At 38.6% G+C, this 22,673-nt stretch overlaps 1 protein-coding gene across 2 annotated transcripts in view; it reads left to right on the plus strand.

Moving 5' to 3' along the window:
• Positions 1 to 262: 262 nt before the first annotated feature.
• Positions 263 to 22,673, plus strand: part of LOC124110329 (heavy metal-binding protein HIP-like) — a 31,207-nt gene continuing 8,796 nt past the window's right edge. The window contains exons 1-3 of one of the 2 annotated variants that reach the window (XM_046469639.2): positions 289 to 437; positions 8,942 to 9,106; positions 10,381 to 10,668. In XM_046469639.2, the coding sequence (XP_046325595.2) occupies positions 365 to 437; positions 8,942 to 9,106; positions 10,381 to 10,631 (489 nt within the window). In that variant the 5' untranslated portion in view covers positions 289 to 364 and the 3' untranslated portion in view covers positions 10,632 to 10,668. Of the gene's footprint in view, positions 438 to 8,941; positions 9,107 to 10,380; positions 10,669 to 22,673 lie in introns of those variants that run through there. The other variant, XM_048384571.1, reaches the window with a different exon arrangement.

The raw sequence follows: 22,673 nt of genomic DNA on the forward strand, positions 1-22,673 counted from the left end.
TTGAAGTTTAAAGTTGTACACTTTTAAATCGTCTACACCCGGAGAAGGGCATGTATGTGATGTTTCATTGGATAACCCTGCCTAATTCGTGGAACATTGTTTGTAAGTTTGCAGTCGTGAAATCAATGATATGCATGGGACAAGTAGCAGATGCATGTTACCCGTACACTTAGTTGAAAACCGTATGACGCATGTGCAGTGCAGGAAGCACACCAGGAACATCTGTCACGTGTGGGCAGTGATTTAACATGATTGGTGTTTGCATACTTTATCCAAGCTCATATGAGCTTGAAACTCCTTGATTCCTATGTATTAGGTGAAACTCCCCATTTGATAAACAGTTCTGTCCTGTCCGAAAACAGCAATGCAACTCCACCTGGTGTTATATCTCTGTGTGGCAGTCTGTTTGACTGGTGGGAAAACGGTTGCCGGAAAAGGTAAGCTAAGAAAAGGATGCATGTAAACAAATTTACTGCTTGAGTTGACTAGATGATGTCTTTAAATACATTTCTTGGCCTAATTTTTGTGTATGTGTTTTTACCTGTGTCTGGGACATAGGATGCCCAGAGGCCTAAGGTTCCACAAATCGCTGTGTCGAGTTACGTGACGTAATTGATCCGCTCATTATGGGTTTGAATCCCTGATTATGATCCAATGATCGAAACCCGGTGTGGCTGTCCCAAGCCTGAAATGACAAATAATCAAAGAAATTTAAGCTGTCCACACGCACACACGCACACGCGCGCACGCACACAAAACATATTTCCAGAAGAGAGCATGACTGTCTTTCTTAGGTAGATAGAAGCATTTAACTTTACACAGATGCAGCTGTCATTACGTTGTCCTGTTCAAGGTATGTACATTAGATATACACGTGTATACAGAATGTTATCTCGTTTCATTTGCATGCACGCGTGTGTTCACCTTCTTGTATTTTATAAAATTAGAAATATTCAAATACACAACAACGAAAAGTCTATGATTTTTACGTTATTCTGGAAAAACTCCACATAAAGTACACGTATTATTCTCGATTTATTGCAAAACTTAATTTGCTTCTTTTATTGGAGTTATTTGTGTTATGCCTACCACCCCCACCACCCTCGTCAACACAAGCGTTGTGTAGGATGTTTTTAAACATGGTCTGGGATACTTGTGAATGTTTTTCGCTAATCATATTATCATGTTATTATACTACCCCATTCTTCCTTCAATCTGAAAACTGAAGACTTTGCAATCGCAAGGGATTCACATTATCAAAGCGTAAATCTGAAAGATCTCTTGTCCCGTGTCAGCGGGCATCTCATTAACAGCTATTTGAAAGAAATCGGTCTGTATAATAAATTTTAAATATGTATGTGAATAATTAAATGCTTGTTCTTAAGTTTGGTGTGATGCTATTATCAACTGACATTATTGAAGGTTCTGTCCAGGAGGTTAACGTAGCGTAAAAATATTGTCCCCCTGTGTGACTCGTAATGCTATCATTATCGATGTTACTATCATCAACAAGTGTTTTTAAGCTAACTCATTGCTGACATTTTTTTAATTTTGGCTAGTATTGTTCACAACCAGCAGTGGCTAAAGTGATGATGTAATACCTGCTGGGGTATCATGCAGGAAGCAGAGGTACTGTAAGTCCCCATGATCCCCAGCGAGGTGGCCTAGCTTTGGTTGCTGGTGGCCTATAGCCGCGTTTTAAAACTGTATTATATTGTTATGCTCAAATATGTTTCATAAACTGTTTTAAAATATGGTATGCATGAATTGATTTTAAATTTTCCTTTGCTTAAATGACTCAATTGTTAACATATTAAACTTGGTCTTGTCGCTGTATGGCTGAAATAATGCCGATGCGACGTTAAATTTTAATTCAATCACTCACTGAAAACTGAAACTTTGAAGGACACATTGAACTGGAACAAATAATGAATTACATGTAGATAATACATTGACAAATAATTGTCAATATTATCAGCCACTGTTTGTATTTTTTGCATTGTCCAAAGAATTGGACGCCAAATACGTACTAGTCCGATTTAGAAAAGATAATTATATTGATAATGATGCTCACAAATTATAACAAACGTTATACATGTACACTGTTATGTTTTCATGGATAGCCCATTTCTGGTGTCCCCTGCCATGATGTTGCTGGAATATTGCTAAAAACGGCGTAAAACTCACCCTCACCTTAATAAATACAGATCGATGTCATATATACGACTTTTGTGAGCGTCAAAAACCCGTACACTTATTCATTGGACAAAAATAATGGAATGCGTTCTTATAATTCCTTATAATCAGCTGTCTTCGGAAATTAAATTAAATGCTAAAGTACTTGAAAATACAGTTTAACTGAGGTAAAGTTGGCTTTCCCGCCAGGTGAGACTAGATATAGTTTTGTTTAAGCAAGACTTTTCAGTTACATAACAATTCTCTTTCTATTAAAATGTCTGGTTGTTATCAAATATGCGTTCAGATGTCGGTTATGTTAATATCAACAACATATTAACACAGTGAGTCAGACAGACGGACACACATCCATCCATCAATCATGCATGCATACAACCATAGATTCATACATACATACACACACACACACACGCGCACGCACACGCACGCACGCACGCATGTTAGGTATTCTTGTCGTTAAAGCGTTCGTTCGTCACGCTGGAGAACTAACTTCGTTTCCTCACTTGGGTACAATGTGTGAAGTCCATTTCTGGTATCCCATGCCATGATATTGCTGGAATTTTGCTAAAACGGCATAAAACCATACTGACTCCTTCACAGCATTACAAGATGCAAGTACATATATTTGAAGAAGACAAGAGACACTATACAAGTTGATCATAAATCAAATGTCAAAAATAACATTTATGGACAGCTTTAGTATTGCATTCAAACTGTAACTTCATATACTACTCAAAACAAGTTAAAGAACACCCACAATTATAAGACTATGTTTTGCAATACAATCAACCATGACTGATTAACCACAGTCATATGAAAGAATCAGATGTTCTTCAACTTATTTAGTAGAAATTTAGATTTTATATATTAAGAGAATATTGCCATGACCCCTCCCCCCACGCGCTAACGGCGTGATGTTCCCATAAAATACCTAATTGGGGCCATACATTAATCAATTTGTTTTTTGCAGAAATCCGTTGATTTTGACTGGATTCCAAAGCTCCTTATAAATCCGAACAAAGAGAGATATATTAATGGGTCCAGGAACATTTACAACCACACCCTTGTCTCAAAGACTAACCTTAATCCTGAATACAATCAAGGAAGGACTTTCTTTATTTTCACAGAACGTATTTGAGACAAGTGGACTCTTTGCAGTCTCAGAAAAGAACCAAGTTCCATTCTGTCAAAACATTTGATTTGTACTTTGTACACCACTATCCCATATGAGACTTTTGTTACTAAGCGTGCCAAAGCAAATGCCATCTGAAGTTTACTGAGCAATCAATATGTGAAATTCTAGACTTCCTCATTGATAACATCTACCTAAAAATTTGGGGTAAGACATTTAGGCAAGAAGAAGGCATCCTATTCGTGCAGATCTGTTTCTTTATACATATGAATCGGAATTTCTGTTCGGATTGGCAAAGTCAAAACAATGTAATTTGGCCAAGAGGTTTAACTTATGCTTCGGTTATATCGATGATCTGATATCGTTCAATTACAATCAAATAGCCAATTCTCTTCCACTGATTTACCCACCTGAACTAGAAATAGAGGAGACCAGTGAGACCGCCTCATCTGTTTCATATTTAGATCTATGCGCAAAGATTCAGAGTAACAATACACTCTCCACAAGACTGTATGACAAGAGGGATGACTTCAACTTTCGAATAGTCAATAGTCATGTCGAGCAATATTCCTGCAGCTCCAGCCTTTGGTACATTTCGAAACTTTTCAGATACAATAAAACATGCTCTTTCTACCAAGATTTCAAAGAGCGTCATACGAAATTGTTTGATAAAGGTTACAGCAAATAAGGCCTCAGTAAAGCTGTCAATAGGTTTTATGGTAGACATGTGGAGGACATTTCCAAACTGACACATCAGTGACAAGAATGATGTCCGATGCAATTCTCTATTTTGACTTGTACCATATGTTCCCATGTCTTTGCATGTGAACAATTGACTTGCTGTTGCATGTGTTTGTTCAACCAGTGGACCAAGGATACTCACCTTTCGCGAACACCTGGTATCATTACTACTTGATAGTGATTCATATACACATGCTCATGATACAGTTGGGATTGTACAATCGACTCTTTTATATGCAGAGATTTCTTTTGAATATGGAGAGTGTTTTGTCGCTTTATTATCAATTCATTACTGTTGTAATTGGAGGCGAGAAAGCAATGTCCCCTTTTGGATAAAATAGTACACTCACCTTTTGACGAACACCAGGTATCATCACTACTTGAGCATGATTCATAACCAATCATGCAATGGATTCTGCTTTTAGCAGGGCTTTCTTGTGATAAAGGAAATAATTTTGTCGCTTTTATTTTCGTCAGGGAATAGCTGATTCGGACAACTACGTTATATATTCATATTGTGAGTACATGCATGTATACGTGGTTAACAGTTTTAATGGTACACGAGTTGTTGGAAATGTTTGAATAGGTGTTGTGTAACTGTTGGTCGCCCTGCTGTCACCTTTGTCAGTGAATTTGCCTCTCTTGCCTACAACCGATCGCAACTGGCATCTTACGTCTGTCGGAAACACAGGTGTTTGTTACAAACGTAGTGTAACGATTCACTTGTAAGGCTGTCAAGACATTTTCAAACCCGGCATGGTGGATCATGGTGACTTTCCTTTAGAATAGTCCCCAGAGCATCCCGGCCCTACGGGAGTTTTGTTCCCTTGGAGACATGGTTTAAATAGTACTAGGTCCAAATACTCTATTACTAGTCCAAAGGCGATGGAATTAGATCGGGGGGTCAGGATCGGTGACTTGGTGGATTGCGTGTGTAATCGGTACCAGACTGTGCAGGACATTGCTCTTAAAGTCCACAGCTGGTTTGTCTGGACCCTATTTGATTATTTACAGACCGTCGTCATAGAGCAGGACATAAGCAAACACAAACAAGGCAGTGTATAATTGTTTTGGGCAATGCTGGTGCAACAAGGCAAAGGCAGATTTGGAGGTAGTAAGGCGAGGTTCGGACAATGGAAAAACACGTGAGGGTCCTTCATGGGGATGTACATGTATGTACATTGTATTGATGACTCAAACGCGAGTTGGCCTGATGCAAGACATGTTCGTGTTGCATATGGAGCAGCCCGCGACCCATGGAAGAGTGTGCTGGTCTCGGACACAACGAAATCAGCTTGAGTCTTGGATGTTGGCTCAAATGCTAGTTGGCATGAAGCAAGCAGGTGCTTGGGATTTTACTGCAAGCAGGTAAATAGGTTCGAGTTGCAAACGTGGAGTGTTCCGCCCACTTGCAGAAGTACAGTTTATGATTTGGCGTGACAAATCTGACAAGAGGAAGAGATGAGTCGATGGTATATTGCCGTCTTTGTTGAATGCCGTGACACATATCTCAGCTTTGGATCCTATGAATGATTTGAGGCAGACTGGGATGTTCCCCGTAATGTAAGATAGGAGATTGCAAGCTGCTTTGTGTAGTGTACAATTGCTGAGGTGTCATCAGCCATGTCATGAGTAAGAGCACATGGTTGCACAAAATAGCATAATGTATATAATATGCAACGACATCATCTTGACAACAGCAGATTATTTGTAATTTTTATTTTAAATGTTTGTGTTTTTTGTACAACGTGTACTTATATGCAGAGTAAGGCAATGAACAATTTTTTAATGCAAATTGTGTGAGTGGCGGGTGCTACCAGTAGGGCAGAACATGCCTACCCTTTTCGCAAACACTGGTGGCATCACTGATGTTCAGTGGTCCATTTATACGAATTTCAGCGCTAGTTTGCTTCTTACGCCCAGTGGAATCTGTTGGGGTAGATAATTGAGACTGTCGTCTGGCGTTGACGTTTTATATCGTACCCATTACCCATTTTGTGATCTTGTAGCACCTTCACGTCCTTAGTCCATGCGTTGGTTTGGAGGCTCTGATTCAAGGTTTAAAGGTATAGTATTCTTCCAGGGAGAATGATGTAAGCTCATCAGTGGACCCATCTGTAAAGGTACAGGGTCCATCTCAGGTCAGATGGGGATCCTCAGTTTGTGTTCCCAGTTTGTAAGCTTAAGTACTCTTCCTTATAACTTGACAAACATTAACAAATGCTGACATGCAATTGCGCTTGTCCCTTCCGGTTGTTTCCGAACCCATATGTACGGCAGGGAAAAGGGGTTTCGCTTTTCGAACTTGTTCTGTTTGGCGCGGGTCATCACCCATTATGTACGAGAAAAGTAGAACGTGTATTCATTCGATCCTAGTGAGTAATTACATAAACGCGTGAGATATTATATGTGGCCCTGTCTGCATGTCATGTGCGTGTGCGTGTGCATGTGTATGTCTGTGCCTCACATTTTAGATTATATGTGTGTTGGTGCACGTTTGCGTCTGTCCTTTCATGTAGTTACAGTGTGTGTGTCAGTATGTGCACATTTATTTGTGAGTGGCATTAGGATTAACAGTTTTTGTTGAAATATGACAAGAAACGCTTTAAACTGTATATTTTTCAAATAGAATATGAACGAGTTCTTTAGCAACAAATTCGATTTTGGCGTAAACAACGGAATTGTGTCCGACAGTAAATGTTCTCAACGATAATTTAGTAATGATAAATTGAGCATTATAAAAATGATTTAGGGACAAATCAACCGTACACACTCTCTGTTTAATGAGAGAAATACGCATTTTCACACAACCACTGTCCTGACTAACACTCAGAAACATATTGGAATATACTACTTCTAACACTAGATGGCCACGTAGTCATACCAGCTTCAGCGAGTGCCTTTAACATGTGTTCACAATAAAAGTGCAACAATCTTGGACACGACCTTAAGCATATGTGTCTGTGAATTCCATTTTCTTTTAAAATCTGATATGATATTCCAGCTATAGACATTCAATTTGAAACTATCCCTTTTGTTGTTGTCGAATGCCAATGAATTTCTTTTTCAAACATGAATGTAGCTGTTTTGAACCAATATTGCATATTCGAAGAAACGAACAAACGAGGTGGTGCAAGAGCGGCCATTTAAGTATGTGTCAGTTTCTGGAGATTTGAAGATCTTGGTACAATTGTGAAATTTTTGTGAAAATGTCGGCCCGAGAAGAATTTGTAAAGATTCAACTATCCTCATAAAGCTGACGGCATCTACGTTTTAGTAACATGTAATGAGTATGCATGTCAAATAAATCTGATGGTGACAAAACAGCCGTTTCCATCGTTTAATAAACAGGAATCGTGACCATTTCAGGGGCGATAATTTTGTTCTCATTAGTGAAACGTGGATAAAATAGTCACATTTATTTCAAGGAAAGTAAATCTTTTGGGTCTATTCACCCTGGCATGTGACTGTTGTAAATAAAATGTAGGTGCATTGGTTACCTACATAAATAACAAAGAGCAAAACAGAGTACACACACACACACACACACACACACACACACACACACACACACACACACACACACACACACACACACACATATTGACAGAAAATAGTCCATTCTTTCGTGACAAAACTGAAGTAACCGATCATGAAAAACATGAACGCAATTTATTATACCTCATGTATGATTAAATAATTGAAGTTCTTATTCACTTTATCCAGCAACATCCATCTGCTATTTGATATTGACGGTACAACCTTTGATTTCAAAAGGTCTCGGAGTTCCAACATGCATCCCCTTGATGCTGAATCTCAGTCATGATTCTGTTCCTCATGGTCTGTCTTGCCTCCGTCATTCCTCTGTCCTGTATTTCAGACAACGTTTACATTATGGTCACTTTTCTCCAGCAAGGTGACTGTTATCGTCCATTTCCATTTGCTTTGTTAGGGTGTCGACTGGCATCTCACATTTGTGTCTTTCCCTATGTGATAGCTAATTTGCCTTAGGGTTCCTATCTCAATCATAAAGGGCATATGGAAGGGACTACAGTGTAAGTATGGTGCAATGTGCTTCATTAAACGTTAGATAAAGGATACATATATAATGTCCTGTTGCATTGACACAAGACACAACAACAGTTGCAATAGTATGTTCCCCTACAGAAATACACCCAACGTTAACCATATCGTGAATCTCTTCAATCCTAGTCCTCTTTACAGTTGTCGATCTCTAATGTGCCCTCAGTTAACGAGATAACTATCTCTTCACTGCCCGTCAGTTGAAATGATATCAGAACAAAGTGAGTTGATCTTCTCACTTGTGTGCCATCGCCTGTCAGCTTGACTGACACTTTTGAGATCGGGATCAGTTTTCAAGATCCCTGAAGTTCATGCTTCCATCTTGGATGTCATGTCCTTTTTCATTAAGGGGATCACTGAAGAACTCACTCCAAACCTGTCTTGTGCAATATCTAGTGAACGCAGATTTGAGTACCTTCTTTAAACACACGAAATGTTTTTATCTTCGCCAAGCTAATTCGACAATGTCATATTCACCAGCAAAACAAAACAGCCACTTGCAAGTGCACATTTGTAGATGTTATAGAGGTGCAAAAGGTGGAATGTTGGCGTCAAAGCAATAGGTTGAATATAAGGTTGAACAAAAGGACGTCTTGCAAAGACATTAGTTTTCATAATTTACACATGAACTTTAAGCCATAATTCGTTTCCAGTATGCTTTAACCATTAAATTTATAAAGCCTTGAGACGATTCCTAGTGACACTCCTGCGATATTAAGAAAGGTTTTGTAAAACCATACTTACTCACTGACAACTTACTCGTAAATGCATATTTTGATATCGTTTCAGCTCCTTTGGTATATTTTAAGGCATCGCTGCCAAAGAATTCGGATCCCATGACCTGGAAACCTTACCCCTTTGGTGTTGGCAGCATCATCCTATTTAGCAGCGTTGAGGCAAACAATGGCCGTGGGTATAACCCTACATCTGGGGTATTCCATGTCCCTGTATCAGGTAAGAATGGGTTTTTTTAAATAGCAAGAACTGCCGCTCATCATTTTCCCATTTCAGTATTACTTCAATATATTTAAATTTTCGCTGTGTTCACTGAAATTCCTGCATTCTGATTAGCTGTAATGATCACGTGTTATTACATTCATTTCCCAGTGAATGTAAAACATTAAGCCACGCCCACCGAGACTACATTTATTACGGAATGTTAGGGAATCCCAATATTACAGTCGAGGGAATTTTCTTTCTGCTCACGTGTTTCGTCATGCACAGGAGATTTGTATATTCATATTGCATTTTCATTGTCCAACCTACCCTTTGAGACTGAATGCCGAGAATGAATGAAACAGGAAACGTGCAGGCTCGCTCCCCTGTTTTCCTCGGTTCCACAACTTTCATGTGTTGGGGTTTCATTTCTAATCGTCATTTTCAATGTGTGTCTTTCCGTTCTCAGGGAACTAATGTTTGAATCTGGTGGTAACAGACCATGTCATTTGAAACAACCGCCTTCTTCCGGACATATTTGTTTCGGTTCGTTGCAGTCTGACTTTTGCACTCCTTCTCGCCTCTTGCCTAGATTGACAGGTCCTGTGAACTTTGTTTTGATCCTACTTTCCGTTGATTGGCTACTGACTTTGTAGGCGTGTCAAAGTATGTGCATACATTAAACAACCAACTGATTCATGTCAAGCCACAGTATGTATTCCTACACCTGGGATGTTTATCAATCTCGTCATTTTTGTCTGCTTTGATATATACGAATGTTTTTGGTTAAACTATTGCAGATCCAACATGTTTTTGTTTTCGAATTTAATTATAAGGATTGACTGTATATTTTTTCAGGTATGAATCGAAAAACCGATGTGCAAACTTTTGTAACAATCCGCTACGTGGATTCATACAGTTTTTACCTCAATGTACGGAAATAGCGAATAGCGAATGTCTGGTCATTCCTTGTTCAATTAATTATGAAATAATCAAATCCGACATAATTATTTATACATGAACCCTTTTGATGATAACAGAAACTGCTTGATATTTTTTCAAGACCATACTCAAATCCGTTAATAATTGAAACTTCGAGTTGGCACTACTCATTATCCCATATTCAGCCTCTGCATGAAAACTACGCTTTTCTTTCGTGTATAGCACATTCATCTGTAGGAGACTATATACGACATCTATGAAAGTGAAGACAAGCCAGATTAGTTTTATTATCAATGATCTTGTAATGTATATATAGATATATATATACTTTCAAAGAATTTTAATTTCAGGTCACTATCAGTTCCGGGTGCTTTTACAAACAGTTGGTACAGGTCACTCTGACTACGTGCTGTTGGCCCAGGGTTCTGCAAAAGCAAGGATCGGTATTCCAAAGCCCTGGACCAGTACTTCAATGAGCGTTGTCATTCACGTCAACAAAGGTGACCACGTACTCGTTAAGAAGACCTGGGAAAACGGTAACTCCCCATTAAGACAGGGGGTGTGGTCGCAGTTTTCTGGATTCCTCCTCAGAAGGGACTGATACGACATCTGTGAAATAAAACTACCATAAAATGGTTTCATTTTGTTGTGTCCTTCGACCTGCATACTGTATACAAAGTATATACACAGTATCCACAGACATGTTGTTATTGATACAACAAGAGTACTTACCTTCATTGACTAACCACTGTTTTCAGTGTACTAATTAGGAAAAAAATTACCAATATCAGTCACCTAAGGACATGAAATACTTGACCCGGGGTGCAGATTCGAGGTGGAATAGGTCTTCAACAACCATGCGTGTTGTAAGAGGCGAGTAATGGGATCGGGGGGTCAGGCTCGCTGACTTTGTTAATGCATGTCATCGTATCCTAATTGATGTCATGATGTCAATCACTGGATTGTCTGGTCCAGACTCGAATATTTACGGACCGCCGACATATAGCTGGAATATTGCTGAGTGCAATAAGCAACAAAACAAACAATGAAGGTTTACACGTAACAAAACCAAATTAGTGTGTTGCATGGTATAGACGTACTTTCGTCGCAGATGCTGAACAATCAGTGTCAAGTATTTTCAGTTCTGTCGTACGAACGAACGAAACATGCCATCTTTATGTTCGTGTATTTTAAGTGGTCAAAAAGTGAAATATCAAGCTTATTTTCATTATAATGCCTGGATTGTGAGTTAGAGCTGGCGGCGCTAAGTTATAGGTTTAGTCGAACGTATACTTAAAACAAAGTATGGTACCATGTGTACCCATGCAGTTTGAACATCAGTATACCCAACTCCTATATATGACAGACGTTGCAAGTGTGTAGTACAGCTAATTTTAGACAAACATGAAGAGGTTGCCACCAACAGAAATGAGGCCAACCTTGCAGGGTTAAGTTCTAAATGACAAATTACAAACAATGAATGAACTATTTGAAATGCAACTAATATCGCAGTATGAGATAAGATATTTTAAACTTCGAATTAGACTCTCGATATCTAATTAATTAATTCTCGCGAAATGATAATTCGAAGTTTTAAAGGGATATCAAACTATTTAACCTACAGTACGTGACCGAGAGAAATATGGATGGGATGCAGACAATGTTTACTAGTTTATATCATATTTCTGTTACAGAGGTGTTGTCTATAAATCCTCTTCTTGGCATTATTCTTTTGTGTTGTGATCAACTGATGTCTCTTCTCTTTATATCTTAGGGATAAACTTATTACAATCATTTCAGGTAAAGTATACCCAAAGTGACCAATGAAGAAATTGAGTCAAGTTGAGGTCACCGATGCATATGACGTCATTAACATATAGAAACATTGGTAACCTGTGTTCCTTGTGGTACTTGTCAAAAAGACTTTCAAATCACACACGGACGAACAAGACCACACACACGCACGACCACACACACACACACACATGCACGCACGCACGCCCGTACGCACGCACGAACGAACGCACGCACACACAATGACAGAAACATGAAAACATTCCATTCAAACAAGCTTTAGGTGATCAAGTATGTGAAGAATGTGCACATGCTTTTCAGTTTATTGAATGTCATTAAACTATTCTCGTGTTGTCGTCCTTACAAAAACTAGCAAAGGGTGTTAAAATGAACCGTTACGCGACAATCCAAGAACGTGACCATTTGTCGCATTGTCGCGCTTTGAATAATAGTTTTGAATCTAACACAACGGCGACAATTTAAAGGTCAAACATATCGTTGTCGCCGCATCTAGATTGTATGAAAAGGTGTTAAAATGCGCGACAACGCGACGTATTGATAACATCACATTGGTGTACATGTGTCATTAGTGAATTAATCTACGCATGCGTAGAAATGGTACGCTCTTTCCAAACTCCAGTCGTCTTTTTCCACCTCCAATGCTTCAATGGCAATATGGGTTGTTTTCTCAAGAAGATAGGAAATATTTTATCGTTTCTTTAATGTTTTTTCTTTTATGTTTCATATTTGACTATATCTGTGTATACCAGACCATTTGAACGCAAGTGTGTGCGTATGTAAATATAATATTAATATGATGAATGTATTGTACCGTTATGACTGAGCCACCTGCTGTTACTACCGGGTATAAAAAAAATAAAAAATATACCTCTCTTTAATCTTAAGAAATCTGATTCCGATTCTGACACAAAAGTCCAGTTTCCACCCTTGCCGAACTAGGCTGGAATTTCTGGGCCCGATCGTAGCGCCAGTAGTGGATATTACGAAGTATGTCCCTTCTATGCCTCTCCTATGGACCAATCAGATTCTACCTCTCGTATCACTTGCATTTGTTTAAAACAAAACGGCGGCGCCCAGACAGGACAATCGGATCTATAATCAAGATCTATATTGGGATGAAACGGGTCTTACATCGGTAAGTGCGTCAAATCAAACCAGTTGGCGATGCACATGCTTTGTAAATCCTACAATCGACCGAAATCTGCATGACAGATTACAAGCCGGATTTTGATTTCGTTGCGCGATTTTGATTGGACGATGCATAGACTGGTTAGTCCAGCCAAACTGTAACTCCATAATACCAGCCTAGTTCGGCAAGGGTGGAAACTGGATTTTTAAAGTCAGTTAACTCTCTTGCCTCGGGAAGATGGATGCTGACTATATCATAATCATGTGCTTATGAAACATTATTAAATAGTGATGATGTCAGATGTTCGGGAACAGGTGAGCGTAGTCTGCCCTACCGGTGAACCATGTCACAAACACATGCAAAGCCAGCCAATTGTTCATCTGAACGAAAACAGGGGAACATATGGTACAATGTTAAAAAACAAGTACAATAGGGACTTGCATCGGACATAATTGTTGTCACTGATACGTCAAATTTGGAATAGCCCTCTTCATATCTCTCATAAAACTGCTGGAATGCTTTCTTAGGGCCTTGAATGTCGTAACATTGATCAACAAGTTTTGAACAAGAGTCATGTGACGTTCTTTGAAATCTCATTAGAGAGACCATGCTCGACTGTACCTCAAACGTTGTGAAATGCAGAGGGCTGGAGCAGCTTGAATAGTACCTGGCATGAAGGAAACAATGACTTTTCGAAAATAATCTCTTGTCATAAATTTTGTGGATAGTTTCTAGTGTCACTCTGAGCCAAGATTACAGAATAATGCTGAGTTAAGTTTACCTTGATGATTCGGGTTAGAATAGGTCTTTAGCAACACACCCTTGTCTCAAAAGGCGACTAACGGGATCGGATGGTCAGTTTGGCTGACTTTGTTGGTAAATGTCATCTTATCCCAATTGCGTGGATCAAATCTCATGATATAAATAATTGGATTGTCTGGTCCTAGCTCGACTATTTACAGACCGCCGACGTACAGCTGGAATATCGCTAGGTGCGACGTTAGACAACACACAAACAAACAAAACCTTTCCATTACATCATAGATATGGGTTTTATAGAATCACTTTATATCGTGTAATAATGCATTGTTTTCGTTACGCAGACTTCTGTAAAACTTTAGGGCACAAATGAAAGTTCAGCAACACGTTTATTACATTTGGACCTAATTAGGGCTAAAAGGTTTAAAAAGGACCGATTGGACAACCTAGTGCTTAACACATTCTCTCCTCATGCTGACGATTCGGTTTTGATTTACATTGGTACAATGCCAAAAGCCCATTTTGGGTGTCACCACGGTGAAATTGATGTAATATTGACAATGGCGTTGTTAAACCGTTCTCATTTACTGACAACTCACTCGCAAACGCATATTCTGATATTGTTTCAGCTCCTTTGGTATACTTTAAGCATCTTTGCCAAAGAGTTCGAATCCCGTATCCGTGAAATCTTAACACTTTGGTGTTGGCAACGTTACATCATCCCATTTAGCAGCGTTGAGGCAAAGATTGGTCGTGGGCATAACCCTACATCTGGGGTATTCACTGTACCTGTACCAGGTGAGAATGGGATTCATATCCACAATGGTTACTCATCATTCTCTTATCAGATGCCCTGTATCTAATTCCAGTTTTACCAAGGCCTATGTGATATTTCAGTATATTTAGTCACGTCATTCCTTGTTCAATAATTTAATTTAGACTTTTCACCTGTCTTTTATAATGGTAAGCCAATAGTTGTAAGTGTATCAAATCATTCATATATATCAGTATTTGTCTGGAATTATGAGGGGGAGACAGTAACACTTCCACGTTTATGAAAGCAGAAGGTAGCCATATTGTCTTACTGGAATGTTTTTATTGTGATTAGATTAATGCAACGTGGTCAGCTACTTTCGAAACATCATTTCTTTCATCAAATATTCATGTTGATGTCATTAAATCATATAATCACCCTGGACAACCAAGTGTCAAAGGTGATAACCGGTATTTTGTCAGGCCTTGTTCGGTGACTGTGACATGTATCTAACGTGTGACTTTCTACGAGCTAAGTTCATCCTTTGCATGTCAGGTAATCGGGTGACTGTGTTGTGGTAACGACGTTTCTGGGAACATCGTTTAAGCTTTGGACCCTACAACATCACATCACGCCAACTTTCCGACACATCTCAGTACATTGTGTCACATAAACTGCTAAAGGAAAAATCAGTTATGCGTTAACAACAGTGTCTTTTGAAATTTAGATACAGGGAAAAATACAATTTACATTTTCAGGTTACTATCAGTTGAGGACAATTTTACAAACAACTCGTGCAGGTAATTCCGATTTCGAGCTGGTTGCACAGGGTTCTCGGAAAGCAATTGTAACCGTTCCTAGCGCCTATGACAGCACCACCATGAGCGCCACCTTTCATGTCAACAGAGGTGACCACGTTGTCGTCAAGACCTACGACAACGGTAACGCCTTATTAAGACAGGGGCTGTGGTCGCAGTTTTCTGGATACCTGCTTAGAAAAGACTCAGTGCTCCCGTTAACATTTGAAACGACCAGTCCACCGGGACTGCAACTCTAAAGATATATACTTACCAGTCCCCCCTTATTTTTGTCAGTCCCAACTTTTAGCAAATAAAAAAAGTAGGAAAACTACCTGGTTTTAATTCTTTTACCATCATGTTATGTGCAATGACGTCATCTCTGAAGTAACTTCGTTCAATTGACAGGTCATTTATATAAAGTTCAGTCACATTATTCTCCTTTTTTTGAAAATATTCCAAGCCAAAATTGCTACAAATATATAGTTCACCTCAAAGCAAAGCTAAATGTGATTTGCTTGCACTAAAAGGAAACCGGAAACCCTTATGATAACAGACAAGCTGACTTCATTCGAAACATATAGTTATATGAATATCGCCGATGTTTTGTTCAAAGGCAAGGATTTATAAGGCACTTTCTTTGCCGGTCCACCGGGACTGGCAGTCACATGAATTACCGGTCCAAGCTTAATTTTACCAGTAAAAGACTGGTAATTACCGGCGAACGGGAACACTGAAAAGACTGATTCAACATGTGTCTAAAATAAAGCACCATTAAATGGATTTCCTGTGTCTCTTTTAAGCTATATACTGTGTCAATCATTAGTATAAACAGTATCCACCAGCATGTTACAAATGGCTTCAAATTATCAAGAGTACACACCTTTATTGATTTGTCGTACACTATACATTTCAAATGTACCGCATCAGCCACCTGAAGACAATAGTGCATGGATTTTTTAAAATGATTTATTACCCACAACGTGAATGAGTGAGTGGATGAGTTAGTACAGCCATATGCCTCAAAGGGCTGAACTTCCTTGATTGGATTAGGGTGACACGATGAACTAGTCCAAGTTAGCACGTTACGCACTGACAGGAGGTGTATTCTAAATCAATCAGATTAAATTATAGATCGAGAACAGATCTAGTGATTGTTATCATATACTTCAATGTACGTGTACTTATAGACTTGCTATCGTTGTTATTAGTGAAGTGTTTTCCGTTACATTTTGTCTTTCAAACGAACAAAAAAAGGTTCATTCTCATAACAAATGCAACATGTACAATGAGTGTACCTTCTCTCTCTCTCTGTTGGAGGGGGGTGGGGGGGGTCAGGCAATGTGCACCGACGACCGATGGCTTAGATGTTGCTGTCTTTGGTGTTACTACACTCACTCACTCACTCTCTGGTGATTCCTTTTTTTGGGTCATACGCGTTTTAATCTTGAGTGGCAAACACAGCATACGTAAAAGTGTTGGCTGGCAGCATGTTGCAGAGATTGTGATGGGGCATATGACACGTGATATTCAAGGATGTAGACATCCAAATGCTGTGAAACATAAACAAACACCAACTGAAAACAGTAGAATTCTGCATGTTTGTGCTTCATACGCATTTCCCCAAAATGTTTATAAACCATGTTCATTGACGATTGCAATGTTCATACAACGGTCGTTATGTAGGTGTGTTCATAGGTGTTATTTCTACACAGATTATTGTAAATAACCAAAATATCGTCATCACTTCCTCGCAGTCTTTTCACAGTCCCTAACTTGACAGTTTATACATGGCACATATAACCTGGACCTACAATTAACATCCTTTGTAGTTTGTTAACAACTAGTTTAGAATATCAAAAGAGAGATGTAATTGTTATGCCTCAGTAGTTCACACTGACAGTGAGTCTTTCTGCAATATTGCCGATGCGATGTACACTTTTAACTCACTCACGTTTTCCCAAACGTTTCAATTAAGTATGCAACGTCAAAATGGTCGACTGACAAAAATAGTTGCGCATTGGTAGTTCATGAACATAATGTTGAGTTGAATAACTAGGACCAGTTTCAGAACGTTATGGCGATATGTTTCTGTCATCTGCCCCAGCCTCCATCACTGCTGTTGTGACATGGGATGAATCAGTGCGTAACGAAAGCAACTATTGATTTCTTTCTGAGTGAGGGCTTATTCCCAATGCGATTGTGAGCTTGGGTGTATATTCGTCAGAATTATAGAAGTAACGACAGGCGACGTGTTCACCTCTTGGAAGACTAAAGTCAATAGGATTGACAAATTTGAAAGCAGTCTTGCCATATAGCGTAGAAACATAAACAGACGGTGCCTTAAATTTGATGGTTTTCACATAGAATTAAAAAGACTTCTTTTAGAAACAATTCCGATCTTGGTGGTATGAACAGCAGAATTACCGACTGACAGTTAATGATGTCAACGAACATTTTGTGATGATAAATATATATAATGAAATCATTTGGAAGACAAATCAACCGTACAAACCTGACTCAAGCAGTCATAAAATCTCTGATTAATGCAAGAAATACACACTTTCACAGACCCACTGTCCTGAGTGACAGTCCGATACCATGTTAGAATAGACTGTTTCCAACACAATATACCCTCGTTGTCCTCCCAGATTCATCGAGCGTCTTATGCAATGATAGAAGATTGACAACCTTTCCGAACTGGTGCTATTGTTGTCGTATAACCTATTTAACAATTAAATTATCAAACAATATCAATCTGATGGCTACTTCTCTTTGTAATAAAAACATGTATTTGGCAATTAAACGTATGGGACATCTGGTACATCAGACAGCGCTTCTAGCAAGCGGGTGATCTATGTATGGGTGAGGCACTTCACATGGTCTATTACAGAAGTGTTGTCAAATATCTCACCTTTGCTTGTCACGAAATGGAAACATGAAAGACCTGTACTCGTCCACAACACATAGTACTTGTTTGTTTGTTGTTTAACGCCGCACTCAGCAATATTCCAGCTATATGACGGCGGTCTGTAAAATTATCTAGCCTGGACCAGACAATCCAGTGATTGACATCATGAGCATCGATCCACGCAATTGGGATCGATGACATGTATCAACCAAGTCAGCGAGCATGACCACCCGATCCCGTTAGTCGCCTTTTACGACAAGCATTGTCGCCTTTTACGGCAAGTATGGGCTGCTGAAGACCCATAGTAAATGTAGATGATATGATATAAGAATAATAGTAACACGCGCATACATATATACATGAGATACATTTATATTCATTGGCATACAATGGTACATTTGTGAAAGGTATGTAATATATTTATGTCATTCCACAGTAGTTAGCAGTTTAGTTTAGTTTTGTTCTTCGGACAGATTTTTGTTACCACTTAGAATTGTTTCTAAATTGGGCTGAGTCCCTTTATTCCTAATGTTGATAAACAAAGATTGTCTCCTTAAAGTATATGTTTTACATTCAAGAAAATAGTGAAAAGCATTTTCGCATTGGGAACCGCAAGAGCAAGAAATAGTGTCTGACAAATTAACCCTAAATAAATCATCATATAGATTGCTACATCTATGTCTAAGTCTTGTGTGTATGATATTAGTTTCACGCTTTCCATAACTGAAATAATATGGAGATTTAATAACATTTGGATACATTTTTGTTTTTAATTCAGCTACAGAGATAATATTTTAATATTTTATATTTATATATATTGTGAATTCCATCGTTTAAAATAGTCTATGATAATGATTTCTGAAACGTACTTGTTCTGGCAAAAGGTACAGTCATGTTCTGTTTTACGTAGGTTATAATTTGAAGCAGCTGATCTGTTTTTGGCTAATAAATCATTTAGACATGAGGGACATTCATTTATTATTATTTTGTGCACTGTCGTCAGTTTTTTAATCTTTCGTCTCTCTTTTAGTGGTAGCCAGCCGGTTTCGAAATATAGACTTTCCCTCTAGGCAAATTTGGTAAAACCTGTAAGAATTCTGACAGCGTTAAGGTGTATTAATTCAAGTTTATTTTCGTTATAAGCAGAACAGTTCCCCCATACTTCCGACGAGTATTCCAGAATAGGTCTTATAAATGTCCGATAGATTTTGGACAGATTATATATATCTAATTTATAATTACGTTTACGCACAGCTGAAACCATTTTCGCTGTTGACCTAGCAAGAATTAAAACATGTGCAGTCCATTTCGTAAACGCCTCACACATTCAAAGGATTGTAAATGAGAAGGTTATTATATCCCGTCATCTGTTGCCAGCTATCGGATTAAACATCATGCATCTGTTAGGCAATCACTAGCGATTGTATAAAATTTTGTCCACTGGTGTACAGTATCAACCACTGTATAAATATCATATGTTATCTATCATCCTGCTTTACAGTTGCCCTACAAGTGGGCGGTTTCTGGATATGGATCCACCTCTGCAGAGGATCCATGATGGCCGTCAACATGGCTAAAATCTCGAATGATATCAATATATATCATAATTATCTGGTCAATGTTTTTTACACAAATCCACAGTAATGCATTCAAAATTAATTTTTGTATATAAATCAAATATATAGTTTGCAGCGCCCCCTGTTTTTTTCTTCAGATGAGCAACTTGAGGTCGCATGTGTTTATGACGGTTGCCAACAGTGGGGAAGGATACCCTCACATTGTCGCCAACGCTGGTATTATTACGGGTTCATAAACACCTGCTTATGAAACTGTCTGAATTGTAAAATAGACTCTGCTAATAGCAGATATTTCTTTTGAGTTTTATGAGTTAGTGAGTATGGTTTTACCACGCTTTATGCAAGATTCCAGCACTATCACGGCGGGGGACACCACAAATGGGCTTTATACGTTGTACCCATGTCGGGACTCGAACCCGGGTCTTCGGCGTGACAAGCGACCGCTTTAGCCAATAGGCTACCCGGCATCCCCTGATTTCTTATGATTATGGAAGGGTTTTCATGCACCCTTCAACAGACCCTGGTGATATGCTGGCTTGCTACATGCACATTTCTTACGCTAACGTCCTAGATAGTCAGTTGGCCAGGGGTGAAAAACAAGATTTTCGTTCCCACATTTTCCTGTATACCTTAAACCTTTTCTATTGCATAAAGGAGGTATGTGTACACAATTTCCATTGGGTAGTAAGCTTGCAAGTGTGTGCAGGAATTTTCAGGGGGTCAAAATTGCATAAATTGAAGGAAAAATGCATAATTTGACAAAATTGGGTGTAACATTTTTATTAAGTCATTAAACTATCCAAATTATGTCTTTGATTACAGTTAATATGTTCTGTTATCTGAATTTGGCAAACATTTTGTTTCATTTAACTGTTATTCTAATTCTCAGTGAAAACATTGGTAAAAATCATGTTTTTTACTTCATTTTCAAATCTTGCGAGTAGGTAAAACACTAATTCCATTGGATTGTGACAATAAAACCACTATAACTAGGTATTAAAATCTGCCTTAACCATTGTACTATCCTGTACAAAAAACAAAATGAAAATATATTACATAGGGGTTGAGATATTGTATACAATGTTACCCAACCCCCCAAAGACCAATTTTGACGAAAATTGCTTATTGAGATATGGTGGTAGATGCTGCTGCTGTAGTGGATGAGTGGGATAATTGCAACAATGCTTAAAAACACCAAAATAGTAAACTCATAAAGAAAAATGATGTTTCAAGTTTTTCTGTGAGCATTTATGGTGGCCATCTTGAATTTCAAGATGGCCGCCATTTTGAGCTGTTTTCAAAATCAAGTTCTTATATAGTTCTTCAACATGGTCATGTAATATATCATATGAAAGCTTTTCACATTGTCTTTTCAATGATGTACATTATTCACTGACTTCTGTGGTAAATTGATCCCCAACAATGAAAAAAGGAAATATTGAAAGCTAATAATTTCTCTCTCGACTTCAACCCATACCCAAATTTAGATTTAAATTAAAATGGACATATTTTCACTCAAAATTGTAGATATACTGCACTTTTGTCTGAGCATTTCACTAGTATATAATTTGAGTGAAGAAACAAACATGAGAATACTTGTATTATTATAAAGTATTTAAAATAAAATGTGAAATAATGTCATCTCTAGTCACCGAGTTATCTGGAGAGGTAGGTAAGTTGTTTCTTTTTAGGCATGACATAGCACAACTGCATCCAAAGGGAACATCCCATGATGTTCTCAGCGCAGCTACACCTGAATGAGGAGCATCTACCTGTTGTGCATTTACATGTGAGCAATTCTAGACACAGTGCTGGAATTCGTTTCTGGGTCATTGGGATGGGTTCTATGACATCGCCTGTAGACGTCCACCTATACCCTTTTGGTGGTGGAATGTCAGCCCCTCCTTTGTGGGCAGAGCACCACGTGATGCACTGGTGCTGACATCTGAGTAGAGGTTGTGTGGTGGGAGTTCCTCTAGGTCTCAAACTCTGTGAAACATGTCAGCTGTAAGTGTATTAATGCTAGTTGCAGTCGATGCTGGATTGTACATTTTGATGACAAGTGTCTCTTTCATGTTGAAGATACCAGTTTCTTTGTTGGTTGCAACAAATCTGGTTGTGCGATAAATATGTTCCCGGTCCACAACCTGTGACCGCATGGAATGCTGGTAGAGCTGCTACAACATCTGAGAGAATGCGAGATTGATGTACATCATCAACTGATATGCACCCATTCATATCTGAGCAGAAAACCGATATTTATGATGTTTCAACTGTACTAACACATCAGTGTCTCGGCTGTGAATGACACTGTGGTCGTATCCATTGCAGGTGGCATCCATGACATTGATCACCATTCGTGTATCTGCCTCTTCATGTGTTGACTGTAGATTTGGCATTGCTTCAGATTGATCTATGGAAGATACTGCTGTCCCTGGGCTGCTTAATCCACCTGCAATGATGATGATTTGATGTTTATGATGGAGATGCTGTACCTGTGTGTGCAATTCTGTGGTCAAGAATTGTATCAAATTTTGCTTGTTCATTTCAATAAAACTGGACAATGGAGCCAGCAGAAGGATGTCTCATTTATCTATTATTCTTCGAAGTTTCTTTGATTCTAATTTGAAATTTGACTTTGAAACATTTTGGTCAAAGTCATCATCGACTTTAGTACAAGTTTCACTGAAGTTCTTAAGCACATTCCAGTTGAAAACATCAGCCAAATCTCCAAAGGTCCTAGCTTTGCTTGGTTTGCCTATAGCCTGTACAAGAACCATGCCAGAAATAACAATACATGTTGTGTCATCAGTGGATGGGAGCATGAGAATCTGCAAGCAAATGTGATAATGCAGCTTTGTTGTACAAAGTAGGCCATCTGTTATTGCCAGGGAAGGTGGG

Source organism: Haliotis rufescens, unplaced genomic scaffold (assembly GCF_023055435.1).
Source record: "Haliotis rufescens isolate VD_foot unplaced genomic scaffold, xgHalRufe1.0.p SCAF_5, whole genome shotgun sequence".
NCBI lineage: Eukaryota > Metazoa > Mollusca > Gastropoda > Lepetellida > Haliotidae > Haliotis > Haliotis rufescens.